This window comes from Zingiber officinale, chromosome 5A (assembly GCF_018446385.1).
Source record: "Zingiber officinale cultivar Zhangliang chromosome 5A, Zo_v1.1, whole genome shotgun sequence".
In the NCBI taxonomy this organism is placed as follows: Eukaryota; Viridiplantae; Streptophyta; class Magnoliopsida; order Zingiberales; family Zingiberaceae; genus Zingiber; species Zingiber officinale.
Window position 1 is genome coordinate 65993087 of NC_055994.1, and position 21888 is coordinate 66014974.

The following is a 21888-nucleotide window of genomic DNA, read 5'->3' on the forward strand; positions in this document are numbered from 1 at the left end:
TTACTTTTTAATAGGTATAAAATATTTTAATTTTTTTTCATATAAAAGGTCAATGTATTAAGATAAATTATCCTTCGTAATTTATTTACATATATATTATTGATTATTGTAGAACTGAACATCCTGAATTATTTAAGATTATATATATATATATATATATATATATATATATATATATATATATATATATATATATATATATATATATGCACCAGTGTAACTTGCATTCGAACTTGGAACGATTAATTCGATCCTACCTTTAAGGGCACTGCCCTCACCTCTCACAAAAGAGATGGACCCCACAGACATGCAGGTGGGTCCCACCCAGTTGCATGTGAGAGGTGAGGACAGTGCCGGTACAGGTAGAATCGAATTTACCTTGAATTGGATGAACCAATTAGATAAAATAATTTTTTTTTACAATCAAACACCAAAATTTAAAAATAATAATATTTTTTAAAAAATACACTTTTATTTCAACTTTATGCCAGTTTATCAATTAATTACTTATCCAACCAGTTAGCGACAAGTGTCCTTGTCTTTCAGATTCCATTAACTTTGCACACAGACTAGTTGACGCGGGAGAGCGAGGCAAAGATCGAATATGCTATCTGTATATCCTCAGCTAATCCTCCACGACGGAAAACATCATCCAGCCGTTGAATTTTAGAAAGCCAACGGTTTCGATTTTTCCGTCGACTTCTTTATAACTCGGTGGCGGCAATCCGCTCGTGGTCGTCTGCCTTCTCTTCTACCACCGCGACCCACGCCAAACCCTATCCATGGCCCAGATCGATCACCGCCGCTCTCTCCTTGCCGCAGAAATTTACGTTGATGAGGCTGCCCGACCGGTAACCGATGCCGCCTCGGCAGCTGAGGCGGCGAAGCCCGGGGGCGGGGCACGGGTGCTCTCCTTCTTCCTCCAGACCTTCGTCATGGCCGTCGCCCTCGTGCTCTTCTTTATTTTCGCCGGAGTAGCTGCCGTCTTCCTTCTCCACCTCTGCGTCGTCGGCCGCGCCTTCCGCAGTCGCCGTCGCAGCGTTGGACCTGCGGCGACCGACCGAATACCCAGGGATGCGCGACCCGGCCTCTCGGATGCACAGATGAAGGATCTTCCCTGGTTCGAGTACGTCGTCCGGTCCGCGTGCTCGCAGTGGCCACCGCCTGAGTGCGCAGTGTGTATGGAAGGGGTCAGGATGGGGGAGAGGTGCCGAGCGCTCCCACCTTGCGGCCACGTCTTCCATGTCTCCTGCGTCGACCGATGGCTGGTGAGGTCACCGAGTTGCCCGATCTGTCGTGCTTGCGTTGGTGCTGTGGCCGCGGAACCCCCAGTTGGTCGGCCGCTGGGGTTGGTTTGATATGTGGATTTCTGTAAGTTTTTTCGTTTCTTTGATAGGGTTCTGTGTTCCTTGTACAAAAAGCTGTGCCATTTTTCTTTAGCTGGCTGCTTGGCTAATTCACTTCTATCCTGGAGCATTACCCCGTTACTTGATCCCCAAAATTCACTTTTTGATAGAATTAGCGATATGGTGGAAACACTAATTTGTCTATTTGTCAAGAACAGTTAACGATGACTGAAAAAGGAGTGAACGCCACTTATCATTCTCTATGAAATAGTTGGACTTACATTCTCATCCAATTTCTGTTGCGTGTTAAAGAGATATTAGCTGATTTTGAGGTGACAGGCGTTTCCTGTTCGTAAATATGTCGTTTTACAAACACTGCGATGGTTATCTTTCACTTATTCGTTTGTGAAATTTGGTGATTAGACTTTTTGCTTGATTTCATGTGCAGTAGCTATTCAAGGTTATTGAAAGCTTCACTTGTTTTAATGAATTTTACATATACCCCTTTGTTACTGGAACTGATGTCTGACTTTCAGCCGAGATTTATTAGTTAATGCCCGAGCTGAAACTGTACTAGTCGTTAATGTCCTTATTATGCAGGTAATTAGGCCTTTATCATAGCTGTTAGAAACTAAATTCATCGGTCTCAGGGTAGCTTTCATGTTTAAGAAATCTAACCTTGATTAACTGGAAACAAAAAATACAACAGAGCAATTAGTAGAACACCAATTTTTAAATGGTAAAGTACAAAATTAAGATATTATGGATACTTATGTGGCTAATAAAGTTTGTTAGTTGAAGTCATAATTAATAAAAGGAAACTAAATCAATTTTCATTTAATATCATTAAAATCGATTAATTTAGATATTATTGGTGATATAATATTACAGAGGTCATGGTAGAATACTATTCATATTGAAGATATCAAATATTTGGGTATGTATTATTATTATTGCTGCATAAACAAGCTTAGAATATAACTGTCAAGGTATGGAGCCTTACGTCTACGCTTTATATTATGCTATATGAACTATCAAAGAAATAAAGGTTGACCCCTGAACATTGGCCCCAGTGCAAAATCTTGTATATAAATATTGATTTTTTATCTATTCTTGTAGTTTTTCTCTCTCTAAGGATCTTTCAACCCGCGTGGAAAGAATTCCTTTTTGTGTAACGGTGATGGTTTTGAGGTAGTTCCAAGCTCTATTCTATTTACTTATGCAGAAATCACATAGGAGTGATCTCGGAAATTGAGTGGAAGTATGTGGCTTCTTGTTAAGAGATGATGAGATCTCCTCTTTGCTCATGGAAGGTGGAGTGATGTGGTAAGATCAGGCGGTCAAGTTAATCATTGTAGCTGAAGTTGACCAATGATTGTGGCTACGATTTGGCTAGCAATGGGGCCAAATTTGTTGGGCGATGTGGCTAAATGTGGCAAGTGATGCAGCTAAATTTGGCAAGTGATGCAGCTGATGTCAGTGATCATGTGGTTGAGATCGATGGCGTAGTCAACCAATGTGACGGGGGTAAGACAATTCCAATGTTGGTGAGGCACGGTGAGGGAGGCATAGTGGAACGACGAATGGGCAGTGCATGATCATCAACAAAGACTACAATGGTAATCTCGTCATTTCATTTATTCCTATCCCTCTTTCTCTTAAAGTAAACCAGTTGTTTCTCCTTTTGGAATCACTCTAGGTGGAGTGTTGATGCCATAGTGGCATATGAATCTGAGCTGGCAAGAGTTTGAATCTTGGTTTAGTGGGAGCATGTAGAGTTAAGAGTTTGCCAAATGATATCTCTGTTGCAATCTAGTAATGTGATCCTAACTGCAGGCCAGGCATTCAAGGTGGACATATCACCTTAAAGTCGCTCATTTGCATCATGAGTACAACGCAAGCCTATAGGGAGGCAAGAAGTAGTAGATCTTAAAAGGAAGAGAAGGAAAAATAAGAAGGCGACCTTGACATCCAAGCTTGACCATGATGCTCCCTTTGGTGCACTGGGAGGTCATCCGCAAGCTCAACCTCACCTTTGGGCACTAGAAGACAACCTTGACAATGCTTTCCAAACTTGACCATTATCATCCCTTTGGTATAATTTGGGCATCTATATCCGTCTTTTGCTCCATCAGCCTGCTTTTGGCCACTTTAGGTGCAAGCATTATAAAGCTCTTCCTACTCCAAGACTCTTTTCAAGTAATTAAGGGGGGAAGGCTAAATGCCCCTTTCCTTTCCCTCTCCACGTAAAGGCTGAGGTAAACAATCTCTGAAAGTCAAGGGGTGGATTAAAATTTTGAAAAATCTGTTATCTCAATCAGAAAGTTGATATACAAACCCAAGTCAAGGCGCAGATTAAATTTTAAAAACTTGTTACCCCAGTTTAGAAGGAGATACAAATATAATTTAAAAAGCGAGAATCGAATTGCATTTATTTTTTCGTTGATATCATCTGCAATGTTGTATTATCGCATATGCAGATCTATTCGTGTTTGTCTTTTTTATGTATGTTCAGATATTTCCTGAAATTTCATAGTTAAATAAAGATAAACATGCACCATTTGGCTTGCTCACCCAAGTACTGATTTCCCCTTTTGCCACATGATTTCCCCTTGTTTTTGTCATTGCAGAACACGTCTCTAGCAATTGCCCCAATGTAGATAGTTTTAACTGTTACAGCTGAAAATTCCCTAATCAAAAGAGAACAAGGGCATCCGTCAAGTATTCCACTGAAGTCTGAAGAGTAGAAATCCTCTCATGATTGGAAGTTTCATTTGCTGTTAATTCACTGCCCAATAGTGTTGACATAATCTCCTCAGCATCTTTATTTCATCAGACTGAAATTTGCTATTTGTTTACCTGATCACTAATCATTGTGGCATCATCATGCTTAATAGTTTAGTGGAAGATTGTCATGCTTGTTCAAAGTCCACTAGCTCCCAGTCCCACCTGCAAGCTTTTCACTCCCAGGTTTTCTTCCTTACGCTTCCCACTTGCTTCTTTTGAAATTGACGTCTAGAGGTTTGTTAACACTTATTTTACTGGTGTGTTGATTGCCATTGATTAATTTGCTTGATTAAATTTGGTGGCAAGACAAACATAGTGGTGTTTTCTTATGATTAAAGTAAGTTTTGTATTGAAATGATGAGGAGGATTCAAGTGCTGCTGGAAGACAACAGATTCTCAGGCTGCTGTTTCTGCCATCATAGTTTCGTGTCTCGGTATCTTTTTCACCACCAAATTTTGCACTCAAGTAAAGAATCTACGGCCAATCCCCTCCCGTGTTTCTGCTACAGTGCAATCATTAATGATGGCAAGAAAGAAGGAAAGTATAAGAGAAGCTAAAAAAGCAGAAGAGCCTTGGAGGAAAGAGAAGCAACTAAAAGGTTCCTCTCTTTTGCTTTGTTACTTTCGACTTTTTATATTTTCTGTAAGTTTGTCTCGTTGCACAGAACAAATACTCCCTTGCGCATGGTAGCAGAGATTTGTTGAACTTCTGAAGGTTTAGCCAAACAAAATGAACAATTACATGAAATTTTTGTAACACATTTCGATCGATAAGTGATAGTGCAACTTGTTTTCTTTGCCATGTTTTGATCCTTGAAGCTTGATGAATTATCAGTGACTACAGATGTCCAACAGTTTCTTCCTTCCTTCCACTATCTCGTCAAAGAAATCATCCATTTGACCTACGAGATTTTCAGTTCCACATCGCAGCATCGCGAGCCAGCCCTTCAGGCTCTCCGCCTTCTCCTTGAAAGCTCCTCCAGCGAAGTCCAGCTCGCACCCTGCTCTCTCCAACTCCTCTAGTAGCTCGTCGGCCGCCGCCTGCGCCTGCTGGAACTCGTACATCAAGATCCCTGGCCGATCGGCTAGTCCTTCCATCTTCTCCACCATCCGCTGCTGCAGCCTGACCATCGAGGCGGCAAACTCTGAGCTGAAGAACGTCGAGTTCTTCATGACGGCCAACTCCGGCGAGCAGGAGACCGATCCCCATAGCAGGATCATTAGCAGCAGTGAACTGGCGTTTCGCAGCGCGTAGAGCACTCGCCGGAAGCCATTGAACCCGTTGTACCTGGATTCCATCGGCACGCGATCATCAAACCTGAGCGATGCCGGCGGGATCCTCGTCTCCACAAGCACTCGGTTCTCCTCCTCCAATCCCATCGCCTCTCGCCGGCATATTGCCACCGAGCGCATCACCTTCGCGTAGCAGAGGCTAGTAAAAATATCGCATCTTTGAGCTAAAGACAGAGCAAATGGGTCGTTTAACAGACCTGGCGCGCGAGATGGGGATTGGGGTCGGCACGTCGCCATCGATCAATCGAGGAGACGACGTCAGAGCCTGCGGAGCAGTAGCTCTCCACGCCGGAGACGCCGAGCTTGATGACGTGGCAAAGGTCCCAAAGTCGGGAGCTTTCGTCCATGTACTCATCGAGCCACTTTCCGCCGACGGGGAGGTGGAGCTTCTGGACGACGCCGGTGAGCTGCGAGTGGATCGATCGGAGGAGCGTGGCGGTGTGCTGCAGGAAGTGAAGAGACATGAAGTCGTCCGACGCCAGCGACTGGTCCAGCTCATCGAGGCCGTTAGTGAGGTGGGAGAAGAACCCATCGACGGCGCTGGAAGCAGGCCTCATGGCGGAGACAAAAAAAGAAAGAAAAAAAAAACAGGGGAGTGCGGCGGTGGAGCGAGTGTGGAGAGTGGAAGGAGCTCAATTCCCTGAACTTTAAGAGGAGGAGAGGGACGCAATCATGGCTGTCTGCCGTGGAGGGAGAAGGATGATTGGGAATCTTCCATGATTCATATTGTTTAGTGGTAGCAGAAAGAGGAGCAAAACCAGCAAGCTCTGCTCATGAGTTCTCCTCGTCCCTCCCTCTAAAGAAGAGTTAGCTCGCTCCGATGGACATCGAAAACCCCCATTGCTTTCCCAAGAACCGAATTGCTGCATCTGCCAGTGTGGGAGTTGCCATTCCATCGTTTGACTGGGTACCATCGAATTCCTTGCTTTAATCGAACAGGGGACCAGAGTCAAGGTGGAAAGGAGGAGGGCCCTCCTGAATCAAGTGCTGTGTTTTGTCGTCACTCTTCTGCCTTTCCTCTCCTCACTTTTCAATCCCATTCCCAATTTCCTCTCTTCGATCTTCCTGGAGACTTAAAAGGGACTCAAGTAGTTGCTGGCTGGCTGGCTGGTTGGTTGGTTGGTTGGTGATTCCTTTAAACGCAGTGAGCCCCTCTGTTCTCTCTTACTTCGTTGTCAATCTTCGACCACTGCTGGTCCTCCTCGACAAGATTCATTTTTTCGGTCTTCTGCACCTCGTACGTACGAGTCTCCCTGCTCGAGCTTCCTCGCCTGCGGGATCGAGTTCGCTGGGCGGCGATTAATGACTGGCGGAGCGGGGCGGCGCTTCATTCTCATTGCGGTGGCTGTAGCCATTGGACCAGGAGTGGTTGGTTTGGTGGGTGTAGTCGCGTTTGCAGACAGAGGACCGACAGGGCCGCGCCGCACTGGGGATTTGCGAGGTGGATCTGAGCGAATCTAGTCCTGATTGTTGGGCTGGGAAAGCGACGGCGGCCACCGCCCGTGCGATAGTAACTTGACTACTACATGCACGTCGATGGAAATATGCTCATTTGCCAACTGGTAAAGATTTACATTATCAATTCCCTTCTTTTCGAGTCATTCAGATTTCCATGGATAAGTACAGATAGATCCATCACACTTCACTTTAGCATCTTATCTCATAGTCGTGCAGCTAGTTGCTTCCACTAATCACCAACATCATCGCCATCATTCCTCCATCTTCGCACTGACCATAAATTCTCGAATCTGAAACATGTAATCAAGTAGCGAGGAGGCTGCCTGCAACAGTGTGTCTCTGTTCTTTGATAAGGGCCTGCATACCGGTGCGTGCGTGACCTCTTGCATGTTCTTGTCCGTGTCTTAGGGTTTTTGGAGGAGCTGCAAATTTGAACTTTCAAGTGTTTGCTTGATTCCTTGGTTTATCGAGAGTTGATGTGCAAAATGTGTGATATGATTGTTCTCTGCCGATCAGCAGAGTGAGTAACAATTAATGTTGAAGTGGAAGGGGGCATACTTACGGGTGGAAAGTCCAAAGTATCATAAATAACCAAATACTTATGGTAAAAAATTTAACGACTTTTTACTAAAACAGTAGATAACTTTGTCCAGTTGAATCATTTTTTTTTCATCAGCTAATTTCGTTCAAAATTAATTGATCAACCAATTTCAAGACCTAAAGATTTCAAAATTATATGAAATCAGTTTTCATGTGTTCATCTAGTTCTTATGATTATATTCATGCCATCAAATATTAATTTAACCCAATATATTGAGAGTAATGATTTTTTTAACATAAAAAATTAATTCATATTTAAAAAATTATTGTTCTCAATATATTGGTTCAAATTGATATTTGAGAGCATGAATATAATCATAAGAATTGATTTCATGTAAATAAGAGATCGTTTGTCCATCAAATGATTTTTTCCAAAATAGATTTTTTAAAAATCCATCATTGAACAATATTATTTTAAAAAAAAATAATTTGTGTTCAAACGAACGCTGCACTCAATATATTGTGTCAAATTGATGTTTGAGGACATTTATATAGTCAGGAGAACTAGACAAATATATAGACACCTAGTTTCATATTATTCTGAGGTCTCTATGTTCATCAGTTAATTTTGACCAATTTTGGTCGAAAATGACTGATTGATGTAGAGACCTCAGAATGACATGAAATCAATTTCTATGTGTTTATCTAGTTCTCCTGATTATAAAAATGACCTCAAATATCAATTTCACTCCATATATTGAGAGTAATGATTTTTTGAACATGAAAATACGTTCAAAAAATTAATTTATGTTCAAAAAATCATTGCCCTCAATGTATTGGGTCAAATTGATGTTTGAGGGCATTTTTATAATCAGCAGAACTAGACGAATACATAGGAATTGATTTCATGTCATTCTGAGGTCTCTAGGTCCATCATCCCGTCCATTAGTTGGTTTTGATTGAAATTAGCTGATGGATGGATATTTCAAAAATTGATTTGACTAGAAAAAATCAGTCAAATCGATTTGCGATGAATTTTTCAAACAGTTTGGAAATCGATTCGACTTATTTTTCAATCAATTTTCGAAAAATCCATCCATCAATCGATTTTGTCCAAAACTGGCTGATGGACTTAGAGATTTCGGAATGATATGGAATCAATTCCTATGTATTTGTCTAGTTCTCCTGATTATAAAAATGTCTTAAACATCAATTTGACCCGACATATTGAAAGTAATGATTTTTTAAACCATAGAGTGTTTGGAATGAAGTGAAAACATGTTAAATTGATGGACATAGAGTGCTCAGAATGAAGTGAAACCATATCCTATGAGTTCTTTTGATTTTCCTGATTATATTCATACCCTCAAATATCAATTTGACATAATATATTGAGAGCAATGATTTTTTTATTATGAATTAGTTTTTGACCACATTTTCAGGTTTAAAAAATCATTGCTTTCAATATATCAGGTCAAATTGATGTTTGAGGGCATTTTTATAATCAGGAGAATTATACGAACATATAGGAATTGATTTAATGTCATTCCGAGGTCTCTAGGTCCATCAGTCAATTTTGACCAAAATTGACTGATAAATAGTTTTTTCAAAAATCAATTTGATTGGAAAAAAATCATTCAAATCAATTTCCAAACTATTTGAAAAAACCATCAGAAATTGATTTAACTGATTTTTTTCCAATCGAATCGATTTTCAAAAAATCCATCCATTAGCCGATTCGGGCAAAATCGACTGATGGACGAGCTGATGGACCTAGAGACTTCAAAATGATATAACATTAATTCCTATGTATTTTTTTAGTTCTCCTGATTATAAATATACCCTCAAACATCAATTTGACCTGATATATTGAGAGCAATAATTTTTTGAACATATTTTTATATTTAAAAAATCATTTCTCTCAATATATTGGGTCAAATTGATATTTGAGGACATTTTTTATAATCAGAAGAACTAGATGAATATATAGGAATTGATTTCATATCATTCTAAGATCTCTAGGTCCATCAGCCTTTTTAGCCAAAATTGGCCTAAATCGGTTGATAAACCTAGAAACCTCGGAATAATATGAAACTATGTCTCTATGTGTTCGTCTAGTTCTCATGATTATATAAATACCTTCAAACATCAATTTGACATAATATATTGAGTGCAGTGTTCATTTGAACATGAATTAATTTTTTTAAAAATAATATCGTTCATGATGGATTTTTAAAAAATCTATTTTAGAAAAATCGTTTAATGGACAAATGATCTCTGATTAACATGAAACAAGTTCCTTTTGTTCGTCTAGTTCTTATGATTATATCCATACCTTCAAACATTAATTTGACCCAATATATTGAGAGCAATGATTTTTTAAACATGAATTAGTTTTTCATATTAAAAAAATTATTGCTCTCAATATATTGTGTCAAATTGATATTTAAGGGCATGGATATAATAATAAGAATTAGACAAACACATAGGAACTGGTTTCATATAATTATGAGATCTCTAGATCCTGTAATCGGCTGATCAGTCGATTTTGATCAAAATCGACTGATAAAAAAATGATTCGACTGGGAACAGTAATAGGGGTAAAATCAGTATATCATACATGATTTCGTCATTTTTCAACTTACCTACATGATTTCATCATTTCTCAAAGTTACCTACTAGGTTCAGTAAAAATCGAAAATTTAATATGGAGTTGATGGTCTAACTATAAGAGACCAAGGGTTGCCCTCACGGATTGGTGTAGTTAGTTGGTTAAGGAAAAGTCTGTTGGAGCAATCCCAATGGTCTATGCGACTATGTATTTTGATGTTTGGGAAAAGGGTTTAAGTTAGGTTCACCCTTATATTTGATATGTATATTTGAGTTATGCAGTATTGCAGGATATACATATGACTTAGATTGATGGCTTCGGGTTCGGTGAAGGATGGAGCATCTGAGGGGCCGTGGACGAGACAGCAAGGACAAGGGCCAAGGGAAGTGATTTCAAGGAATACACAAAGGATGGCATTGGGACGAGCCACGGGCTTAGGTACATCCGAGGGACAAGAGCCAAAGGAAGTAGGCTTGAAGGCAAGAGATCAAGGCTGCAACGAAGAGTCAAGTGAGTCATAAGAGTGAAGGTCTGAGTGTGTGAGATTGTACTCGGGGTACCAGTCGACTGGTACTTTCACCAGTCGACTGGGGAGCGAACAGAATATCTCTATTCGCTCAACCACTATGGAGCAATCGACTGGTACTTGTTGATATGTATACTAAAAGCCTAGCTTTTTATATAAACATTTACTTAGAAATAAGAATTATACTGGTCAAATATCTACATTTATAAGTTAAGTGTAATTGTTCGATTAATTTATATTGTAGATAACATGGTGTGTGGTATCACACACAGAAGATCATGTTATTAATTCCTTATAAATTATAAACAATAGCTCACGACTGAGATGGAAAGGAACAAACCATTAGAATAGTCGTAGTGTAATTATGTATTAGTTTATCTTGACTTATAAATTACACTAGTACACTCTGAGTGTATTGAGCAAGACCATTTAAGATAAGTTCTTTTTATACTGACTTAATAAAAGAACAAGACCTTAGTTATTATGGAAGTGTGTGCTCTTAATCCTAATATAATAAAAAGTACATATATTTAGTATTTATTTCTTTGACTTATCAAAGGGTGAAATTTAGCTCGATAAATCAATAGGTCCGATAAGTTGAGAAATGATATTACTTATAGTGTGTGTTGTTGATTATAGAAGGAAACTATGTCCTAGTAATCTAGGTTGATAATGTCCCCAAGAGGAGCTCATAAGGATTGTCATGTTAAACCCTGTAGGTGGACTTAGTCCGACATGACAATAAGATTGAGTGGTACTACTCTTGGACTAAGATATTAATTAAAGATAGTTGTCAGTAACTCATTTAATTAGTGGGCATTCAACATCTTAAATACAGGGAGACTAACACACTCATAATAAGGAGCCCAAAATGTAATTTGGGATTAGTACGGTAGTTCAATAATAATTCTTTAGTGGTATGAATTATTATTGATGAAATTAAATTCGATGTTCGGGCCGAACACGGGAAGCTTAATTTCATCAGGAGACCAAAACCAATTCCTCCTCTCGGTCTCTATCGTAGCCTCTTGTATATAGAGAATTATACCCACGGCATACCCACTTCCTACCCCCCCCCCGCAAGCCGACCAAGCAAATAGGATGAGTCAAGTTGAGGGGGTCAGCCATAGTTTGGAGCCCAAGCTTGTTGTGGCCGACCCTAATTAAATTAAAAGGATTTTATTTTTAAATCTTTCTTATGTGGATATCATGGTTTTAAAAGAGAGTTTAAAATTTAAATCTTTCCTTTTATAGCTTTCTACAAAAGATTAAGTGAAAGGTTTGATATCTTTTTTTATTTGTAGTTAAAAGGAAGATTTTAATTTTTGATAAAACTTTCCTTTTATGAAACCATCCTCATGATTTTAAAAGAGAGTTTTAAAATTAAATCTTTCCTTTTATAGTTTCTACAAAAGATTAAGAAAAGATTTGAAATCTTTCCTTATTTATAGATTGAAAGGAATATTTTAATTTTTGATAAAACTTTCCTTTTATGAAACCATCCTCATGATTTTAAAAGAGAGTTTTAAAATTAAATCTTTCCTTTTATAGTTTCTACAAAAGATTAAGAAAAGATTTGATATCTTTTCTTATTTGTATATTGAAAGGAAGATTTTAATTTTTGATAAAACTTTCCTTTTATGAAACCATGTTCATGATTTTAAAAGAGAGTTTTAAAATTAAATTTTTTCTATTATAGTTTCTATAAAAGATTAAGAAAAGATTTGATATCTTTCCTTATTTATAGATTGAGAGGAAGATTTTAATTTTAAAGATAACTTTCCTTTCTGGAAATCATCCACATGTTTTAATAGAGAGATTTTAATTTATAAAAGTTTCCTTTTATAACCAACCATGAAGGAAATTTTAATAGAGAAATTTTTATTTCCGGAAGCAAATTAGAAAGTTTTAATTTTTATGTTATTAAAACTTTCCTTGCTTGGAGATATGAGGTGGCCGACCACTTTAATTTAAGAAAAGGAAATTATTTTTAATCAATTAAATTTTCCTTTCCATGGCAAAGAAAATAAGGAAGTTTTTATTAAAACTTTTCTTATTTTCCAAGACCAAGGTGTTAGATTATATAATTTAGATTATATAATCTATTAGAATTATTTGTTATAACCTTGAGGGCAATTTGGTCTTTTATCTTTTCAGTTTAGGATTTAGATATAGTCTTTTACCTTTTCAGTTTATGGTTTAGATTTTTTCTTGTAATTAACTATATAAGGCCTTGTACTCTTTATTTCTCAATTTAATTTGGATTCAATAATATGGCTAGTTTTTCCCTTCTCTTATTTTTACATGGTATCAGAGCGATTTTTCTTCTTTAACCTAATTTTTTCTGCTGCCCCCTGTTATTGCTTCATGTTGTCGCTGCCGTCTCCTATTGCTGCTATTGATTTCTGGCCCGACATCTATTTTCTATCGATTGCGCGGACGTCCTATGTTGCCGATTTCTACATTTGACATCCTTTTCTGTCTCAGATTTCTTTGTGTGACCACGGGTCATCCTGATATCATTTTTTGCAAATCATACAAATATCCTTACAGTTTGGTTATTCTGAGAATTATTTGCTCTATCATCATGCCTGGTTGTGCAGATGCTTCATGGAAATCTGATTCATATTTGTTTGAGCAGTTTGAACAGTTCCTTGCTTCACAACACTCTGCCAAATCAACTTCCTCTCATATAGGTTTGTTGTCGTCTGGTATTTCAGGTATATCTTCATCTTTATGGATTTTGGATTCTGGTGCCTCCCATCATATGTCATCCAATTTGTCATCTTTTGTTTCTTTTTCTCCCAGTTCATCTATATCTATTGTGACTGCTGATGGTACTCCTATGTCATTAGTAGGTGTTGGTTCAATTGTTACATCTTCTTTATCTCTTACTAATGTTTATTATATTCTGAGTCTTACTTTAAATCTTGTTTCTGTTAGTCAATGATGTGAGTCTGGATACCTAGTCTCTTTTTCTTCATCCAATTGTTATGTTTAGGACTCGCAATCTCAGAGGCTAATTGGGACAAGCCATAGGCAAGGAGGACTTTATATTTTAGATCAACTCAAATTACCAGAAGTTGTAGCTTCGAGTGTGGATTTATCGTCTTTTCATCTAAATCATTCATCTTCTGATTTTTATTTATGACACTCTCGCTTAGGTCATGTTTCAGCGCCTCGTTTGCAGTTTTTAGCCTCTACAGGAGCATTAGGACCTTTAAAAAATTCTGATATTTCTGATTGTAGTGGTTGTAAACTGACTAAATTTTCTGCCTTACCATTTTCTAAAAGTCTTTCTTTTTCTTCTGCTCCATTTGATCTTATCCATTCTGATGTGTGGGGCCCTCTCCTATTCCTACAAAAGGGGGGTCAAGGCATTATGTTTCATTTATTGATGATTGCACTCGTTACTCTTAGGTCTATCTTATGAAACACGGGTTTGATTATCTTACAATTTTCAACAACTTTAGAGCTCTTGTGAAAACTCAACATTCTAGTGTCATAAAGTGTTTTCGTTGTAATTTGGGGGGGGGGGGGGTGAATACACTTTGAATCAATTTTCACATTTACTTGCTTCTGATGGTACTATTCATCAAACCTCGTGTACAGATACTCCTGAACAAAATGGCGTGGCTGAACGAAAACATAGACATCTTGTTGAAACAACCCGTTCATTTTTATTGTCTGCTAGTGTTTCTAGTGCATTTTCGGGGGAAGCAATCCTTACTGCTGCTCATGTCATTAATAGAATTCCAACATCACACAATTCAGGTTTGTCACCTTTTGAAAAATTATATGGGTATGCTCCTATCTATTCTTCTTTGCGTGTTTTTGGTTGTACTTGCTTTTTCCTTCGTCCACATGCAGAGCGTAATAAGTTAGCCTCTCGGTCTGCTCTTTGTGTCTTTCTGGGTTACGGTGTTAGTCAAAAAGGATATCGTTACTTTGATCCCGTTAGTCAAAAATTGTATGTCTCTCATCATGTTGTGTTTCTTGAGCATATTCCATTCTTTTCTATCCGGCTAGTTCGCATAATATGATAAAGTCAGATCTGCTTTGTATTGATCCTTTCAATACTGATACTGAGGAAGATTCACCCACAAATCCTACTAGTAGTTCAACTGAATCTGCTACTTTAGTTCCCGAGATATCCGTTCCACATGTTCCTCCTTCTGCCACTACCCAATTATCACCTGAGGTTGCGGATGATCCTTCTGTCCACCATCGTCAATCCACTCGTGTTCGTAAGTCTACTAAACTACCGGATTTTGCTTACTCTTGTTATTCTCATTCTTTTGCTTCATTTGTTGCATCTATTCATTGTCTTTCTGAGCCTGAGTCCTATAGAGAAGCTGTTTGTAATCCACTTTGGCAGAGTGCTATGGCTGAGGAACTAACTACTTTGCATCAGAGTCATATATGGGATATGGTTCCATTGCCATCAGGAAAACATACTATTGGTTCTCGTTGGGTATATAAGATCAAAACTAAATCTGATGGATCTATCGAACGATACAAAGCTCATCTTGTTGCTAAAGGATATTCTCAGGAGTATGACATGGATTATGAAGAAACATTTGCTCCTGTTGTAAAAATGACAATTGTTCATACTCTGATTGTTGTTGCTTCTGTTTGTCGATGGAGAATATCTCAGATGGATGTCAAGAATACATTTCTAAATGGTGATCTTCATGAAGAAGTTTATACGACACCTCCTCCTGGTATTTCACACAAACTTGGTGAAGTTTGCAGCCTTTGTAAAGCGCTTTATGGTCTCAAACAAGCACCTCGTGCTTGGTTTGAAAAGTTCTCTACAGTGACTACTTCGTTTGGTTTTCATCTTAGTAATCATGATTCAACATTGTTTATCAAATGTACGAGTGCAGGTCGTATTCTTTTATCATTATATGTTGATGACATGATTATTACTAGTGATAATTATGATGGAATTGCTTCCTTGAAGTCTGAGTTGGCTCATTGTTTTGCTATGAAAGACTTGGGTATACTACGCTACTTTCTGGGCATTGAGGTTGCTTATTCCCCAAAAGGTTATCTTTTATCTCAGTTAAAGTATATATCTGACCTGTTTGAGCGTGCTCGTCTTACTGATAATAGAGTTGTTGATACTCCTATTGAGACTAATGCTCGATATTCTCCATCTGATGACTCACCTTTGTCAGATCCTAGTTTGTACAGAACTATTGTTGGAAGCTTAGTTTATCTCACCATGACTCGTCCAGATATTGCGTATGCTGTTCATGTGGTTAGTCAATTTGTTGCTGCACCAACTACAGTTCATTGGGCTGCTGTTCTTCATATTCTCAGATATCTTCGGGGCACTCAATTTCAAAGCCTTTTATTTCCTTCTATGTCATCTCTTGAGCTGCGTGCATACTCTGATGCGGATTGAGCTGGTGATCCTACGGATCGCAAATCTACCACTGGCTTCTGCGTTTTTCTTGGTGATTCCCTCATTTCTTCGAAGAGTAAAAAGCAAGATGTTATTTCTAGATCTTCCACAGAAGCTGAGTATCGTGCCATGGCGTCAACTACTTGTGAGATAGTTTGGTCACGTTGGTTGCTTGCGGATATGGGTATCTCTCTTCATCAACCTACTCCATTATATTGTGATAATAGAGTGCTATTCAAATTACGTGCAATTCAGTTTTTCATGAGCGAACGAAACATATTAAAATTGATTGTCACATTACTCGTCACCATCTTCAGATTGGCACCATCATATTGCCTTTTGTTCCTTCAAAGCTACAGATTGCTGATATGTTTACCAATGCTCATTTCGCTTCTCGCTTCTGCTTTTTATCTGGCAAACTCTCAATGCTTCTGACTGTAGCATCGTGAGTTTGAGGGGAGATGTTAGATTATATAATTTAGATTATATAATCTATTAGAATTATTTATTATAGCCTTGAGGGCAATTTGGTCTTTTATCTTTTCAGTTTAGGATTTAGATATAGTCTTTTACCTTTTCAGTTTATGGTTTAGATTTTTTCTTGTAATTAACTATATAAGGCCTTGTACTCTTTATTTCTCAATTTAATTTGGATTCAATAATATGGCTAGTTTTTCCCTTCTCTTATTTTTTACACAAGGATTATAAAAGAGAGGGAGGGGGTGCCTTCATGAGATACAACTCTCTTATATTTTTCCTCTCTCTTTTCCTCCTTGGTGGTGGCCGTCCCTAGCATCTTCTCCTCCTTTTCTTCCTCCTTTGTGGCCGAACCTCATCAATCTCAAGGAGCTTGTTTTGGTGGCCGGATCTAGCTTGGAGAAGAAGAAGAGAAAGGAGGATTTTGTTTCCTAGTTTTCCTTAGAGCTTGGTTGGTGGCTGAGACTTGTTTTTCTTAGAGAAAGTTGCTTGGCTGAAACTTGGAAGAAAGAAGAAGAAGGGCTTGGTGGATTCTCATCTCGGTAGATCGTTACCCACACAACGCCCGAGATAAGAAGAGGAATACGATAGAAGGTCAAGAAGTTATTTCTTACAAAGAAAGGTATAACTAGTAATTCTTTTCCGCATCATACTAGTTTTTTCTTTGTATGGATTTTGAAATACTAAACACAAGAAGCTAGAGATTCTAGATGTTCAGATTTGTTTCGAATTTTTGTTTCTTTTATTTTTCGATCTTGTGATTCGATTGTTCCTTTTGGTTAAACCTAGAGTTATATAAGGAAATTAAATATTGAATTTCGTTAAGAGGCTTTGTCGAGGCAGTGGTGGATGTTCTCATACCCAAGAAGGTCAAGTGCCTCGCCATGTTTGACCTAGGAGCCAATTTCTGAAATAAATATTTAATTGAATTTGTAACATAGGTAGATTTGGATCTATAATGTTAAGTATTGTTTGCGATCCAAGTCTAAACCTCTAAGAACAGATAAGTTAAATTTGGAATCAATAATGTTAAGTTCCATTTACGATTCCAAATTTAATTTCTAAAGAACACAATAGGTTGTTAGGAAAGGTTCAGGATTTGTACAAATTTTTTGTACAGGGGAACCGGTACGATATTCCTAGGACCAACCAACAATTGGTATCAGAGCTAGGGTTTTGCCTCTATGTGTTTGGTTTTCAGTTTAATTATGCACATGTCATACATAATTTAGGCAGGATAATAGTAGGATGTGCTAATTCTGTGGTTGCAGGCTCCAACTATTATGGCTTATAGATATTGTGTGTGATTGGACCCTTGGACATGCCAAGGGCATTTTATTGTGTGTGCATGATTGTATTTAACTAATACAACAGGAGTTGTATTAGCCCTAGGATTTTACATTTATGTTCGATCTAGACTTGATGTACATTCCCTTAAGGAATATAGGATCGATGTATATAAAATTTTATTCTTTCTACCGCGGATCGTATCCTTGCGAGGTGTGGTGCTATTGGAGGACCAGAGGCGTAGTGGAAAAGGAAGCTCGATGGACCCGACGACATGAACCCTAGGGCTAGTAGCACGCAAAGGACAGTGGTGGAAAAGACCATAATAGTTGGAAAATTAATTTCCATATTTATTGCTTTTATTTACTGTGATGTGTGTGATGTATGCTTGCTAGGTTAAAATTCCTCACCTTAAATAACTAAGTGGGAAAGGAATTTTTAAATAAATTCCATGATCTCCATTACTGGTTTGTAAGTGATGCAACAAGCTTGTGTGTTGGCTCTGAGTGTCTCCCTCCACAACGGATGAGTTTGTTGCGGATCACTAGTGTTGGTTGCTACTCGGAAAACCTAGAGGTTCCACTGTACAAAAATTTTGTACAAAGGTCTGAACCTTTTCCTAGCTACCATATGTTCTTTTAAATTAAATTTTGGATCGCCTGCGGAACTTAACACGTTTGATCCAAAAATTAATCTATTCGTTCTTTTAGGTTTTGACTTGGGTCTCCTGCGGAACTTAACACGTTCGACCCAAATTGCCTTAAGTTATTAATTCCATTAAATATTAATTTCCATAATTGGTTCCCAGTACTGACGTGGCGAGGCACATGGCCTTCTTGGATATAGGAGCAACCACCATCGACTAGACAAAACCTTTTATAGAAAGCTAATATTTAATTTCCTAAAATAACTTTAGGTTAACCGAAAAGAACAATCAAATTACAAGGATAAATAAAACAAAAGAACAAAACATCGAAAAACATATTCGAAATACTAGAACGTAAGCCTCTTGTATTTGGTTTTATTTCCATAAATAACTAGTATGATGCGGAAAAGGAAGAACTACTAGTTATACCTTCTAGAAAGACCTCTTGATCTTCTATCGTATTCCTCTTCTAACCTCGGACGTTGTGTGGGCAACGATCTTCCGAGATGAGAACCACCAAGCACCTTCTTCTTCCTTACAAGTTTCGGCCATCAAAACTTCTCCTAGGATGAAGAGGTTCGGCCACCACCACCATGCTCCAAGGGATGCTAGAAAAGAGGCTTCTTTTCTCTCCTTCTTCTCCTTCTTAGATCCGGCCACCAAAGCTATCTCCACCATGAGAAGGTTTCGGCCACACAAAGGAGAGGAGAGGAAAGAAAGGGCCGGCCACACCCAAGGAGAAAAGAGAGGAAAAATAGAATAGAGTCGTTTGCCTTGAAGCCTCCTCTACCCCCTCTGTTATAATCCTTGGTCTTGGCAAATAAGGAAAATTTAATAAAAACTTCCTTATTTCTTTTGCCATTGAAAAGGAAAATTTATTTAATTAAAATAATTTTCTCTTTTCAAATTATAATGGCTGGCCACTCTTCTCCCCAAAACAAGGAGAGTTTTAATTAAAACAAAAATTAAAACTTCCTAATTTGTTTCTAGAAATTTATAAAAATTTCTCCAATAATTTTAATCCCTTCATGATTGGTTAATAAAAATAAATTTTATAAATTAAAATCTTTCTTTTAAACATGTGGATAATTTCCAAAAAGGAAAGTTATCTCTAAAAATTAAAATCTCCTTTCAATCTACAAATAAGGAAAGATATTAAATCTTTTCTTAATCTTTTGTAGAAACTAATAAAAGAAAATTTTTAATTTTTAAACTTTCTTTTAAATCATGAATATAATTAAAAGGAAAGTTTTTACCAAAATTAAAATCAACCTTTTAATCTACAAATAAGGAAAGAGATTTTAACTCTTCTCTTAATCTTTTGTAGAATCTTATAAAAGGAAGGATTTAAATTTTTAAACTCTCTTTTAAATTATATTATCCACATAAGAAAAATTTTAAAATTAAAATTCCTTTTTATTTTAATAGGGCCGGCCACATGAATTCACCCATGAACATACCCATGGTCGGCCCTAGCTTGGTCTCCAAGCTAGCTTGGCCGACCCCTATAGGATGGGTAAGAAGGTGGATATGCGGTGGGTATAAATCTCTATATACTAGAGGCTACGATAGGGACCGAGAGGAGGAATTGGTTTTGGTCTTCTGATAAAATTAAGCATTCCGTGTTCGCCCCGAACACACAACTTAATTTTATCAATAATAATTCATTCCACTAAAGAACTATTATTGAACTACCGCACCAATCCCAAATTACATTTTGGGCTCCTTCTTATTATGAGTGTGTTAGTCTCCCTGTGTTTAAGATAACAAATGTCCACTAATTAAGTAAGTTACTGACAACTCGCTTAATTAATATCTAGCTCCAAGAGTAGTACCACTCAACTTCATCGTCATGTCGGACTAAGTCCACCTGCAGGGTTTAACATGACAATCCTTATGAGCTCCTCTTGGGGACATTCTCAACCTAGATTACTAGGACACAGTTTCCTTCTATAATCAACAACACACACTATAAGTGATATCATTTCCCAACTTATCGGGCTTATTGATTTATCGAACTAAATCTCACCCATTGATAAATTAAAGAAATAAATATCAAATATATGTGCTTGTTATTATATTAGGATTAAGAGCACACACTTCCATAATAACTGAGGTCTTTGTTCCTTTATAAAGTCAGTATAAAAGGAACGACCTCAAATGGTCCTACTCAATACACTCTAAGTGTACTAGTGTAATTATATAGTTAAGATAAACTAATATCTAATTACACTACGACCTTCCAATGGTTTGTTCCTTTCCATCTTGGTCGTGAGCTACTGTTTATAATTTATAAGGAACCGATAACATGATCTTCTGTATGTGACACCACACACCATGTTATCTACAATATAAATTAATTGAGCAACTACATTTATCATAAATATAGACATTTGACCAATGTGATTCTTATTTCTAGATAAATGTTTATACCAAAAGCTAGGCTTTTAGTATACACTCTAACAATCTCCCACTTATACTAAAAGACTAAGCTGTCATATCTGCTGCCATACATCTGATTCCCAACCCTTCAACATGCCCATCAAAAGCTCTTGCCTTAAGGACCTTAGTGAAAGGATCTATAGGTCATCACCTGATGCAATCTAGGCAGCAACAACTTCTCCTCGTTTATACGATTTCTCGTATTGGGTGGTACTTGCGCTCTATTGTGTTTACTTGCCTTATAGACTTATGGTTTCTTCGAGTTTGCTACTGCACCAACATTATTACAATAAATTGTAACAATCTTTGGACAAACCAGAAATCATATCTAAGTCTATCTTGAGGTTATTGAGTCATTCAGCTTTTATGGCTACCTCAGAGGCTTGCCATATACTAAGCTTCTATGGTGGAGTCCAGAAAAACACCTATGCTTATCACTCTTCCATAGTTATGACTTTACCTCCTAAAGTAAACACAAATCCCCGAGGTTGACTTATTATTATCCCTATCCGATTGGAAGCCAAAATCCATGCAACCCACTAGGACCAAATTAACTACCTTGTAAGCTAGCATATAATCTCTAGTGTCTCTAAGGTACTTCAATATATGCTTTACTGCAGTCCACTGTCCTTGTCCAGGGTTACTTTGATATCTGCTAACTATGCCCTTGGCAAAACAGATTTCTGATCTCGTGCATAGCATATATTAGGCTTCCGATAGTCGAAGCATAAAGAACTGCCTTTATTTCCTTTATCTCCTTTGATATCTACAGAGACATATCTTTAGATAAAGTTACTCCATCCTAAAAAAGTAAGAAACCTTTCTTGGAGTTTTGCATGCTTAAAACGAGCAAGGATTTTTCCGATGTATGAAGCTTGGAATAAGTAAAATATTCTTTTCTTGCGATCCCTTATTACTTTGATCTCAAGAATATATACATTCTCCCAAGTCCTTTATATCGAATTGTTTGGACAACCATACCCTTACTTCTGACAACATTTTGATATTGTTTCCAACTACAAAAAATGTTATCTACGTATAGTACAAGAAATACCACCACGC

At 37.7% G+C, this 21888-nt stretch overlaps 2 protein-coding genes across 5 annotated transcripts; one reads left to right on the forward strand and one right to left on the reverse strand.

Moving 5' to 3' along the window:
* Positions 1–668: 668 nt before the first annotated feature.
* LOC121980542 (RING-H2 finger protein ATL56-like) lies at positions 669–4927 on the forward strand. Of its 4 annotated transcripts, none has more exons than XM_042532622.1 (2): positions 669–1371; positions 3977–4927. In XM_042532622.1, exon 1 carries the CDS (start codon positions 783–785, stop codon positions 1356–1358), a length of 576 nt encoding a protein of 191 aa, XP_042388556.1. In that variant the 5' UTR covers positions 669–782; the 3' UTR covers positions 1359–1371; positions 3977–4927. The 4 variants fall into 4 exon arrangements, 3 of the variants coding, with proteins under 3 accessions (XP_042388556.1, XP_042388557.1, XP_042388558.1); XM_042532623.1 differs by having other exon boundaries at positions 4244–4927; XM_042532624.1 differs by lacking the exon at positions 3977–4927 and adding an exon at positions 2572–3970.
* On the reverse strand, positions 4831–7306 carry LOC121980540. The gene is made up of 2 exons (XM_042532621.1): positions 5624–7306; positions 4831–5549 (listed from the first exon to the last, which is right to left on the reverse strand). Exons 1-2 carry the CDS (start codon positions 5981–5983, stop codon positions 4965–4967), a joined length of 945 nt encoding a protein of 314 aa, XP_042388555.1. The 5' UTR covers positions 5984–7306; the 3' UTR covers positions 4831–4964.
* Between the last annotated feature and the right edge of the window lie 14582 nt (positions 7307–21888).

Excerpts from the sequence above, each read along its gene's own strand:
- LOC121980542 (XM_042532622.1), top strand. The coding sequence starts at position 783 with ATGGCCCAGATCGATCACCGCCGCTCTCTCCTTGCCGCAGAAATTTAC.
- LOC121980540 (XM_042532621.1), bottom strand. The coding sequence starts at position 5,983 with ATGAGGCCTGCTTCCAGCGCCGTCGATGGGTTCTTCTCCCACCTCACT. Across the intron at positions 5,550-5,623 it reads ATCCCCATCTCGCGCGCCAG|GTGATGCGCTCGGTGGCAAT; the intron begins GTCTGTTAAACG and ends TGCTACGCGAAG.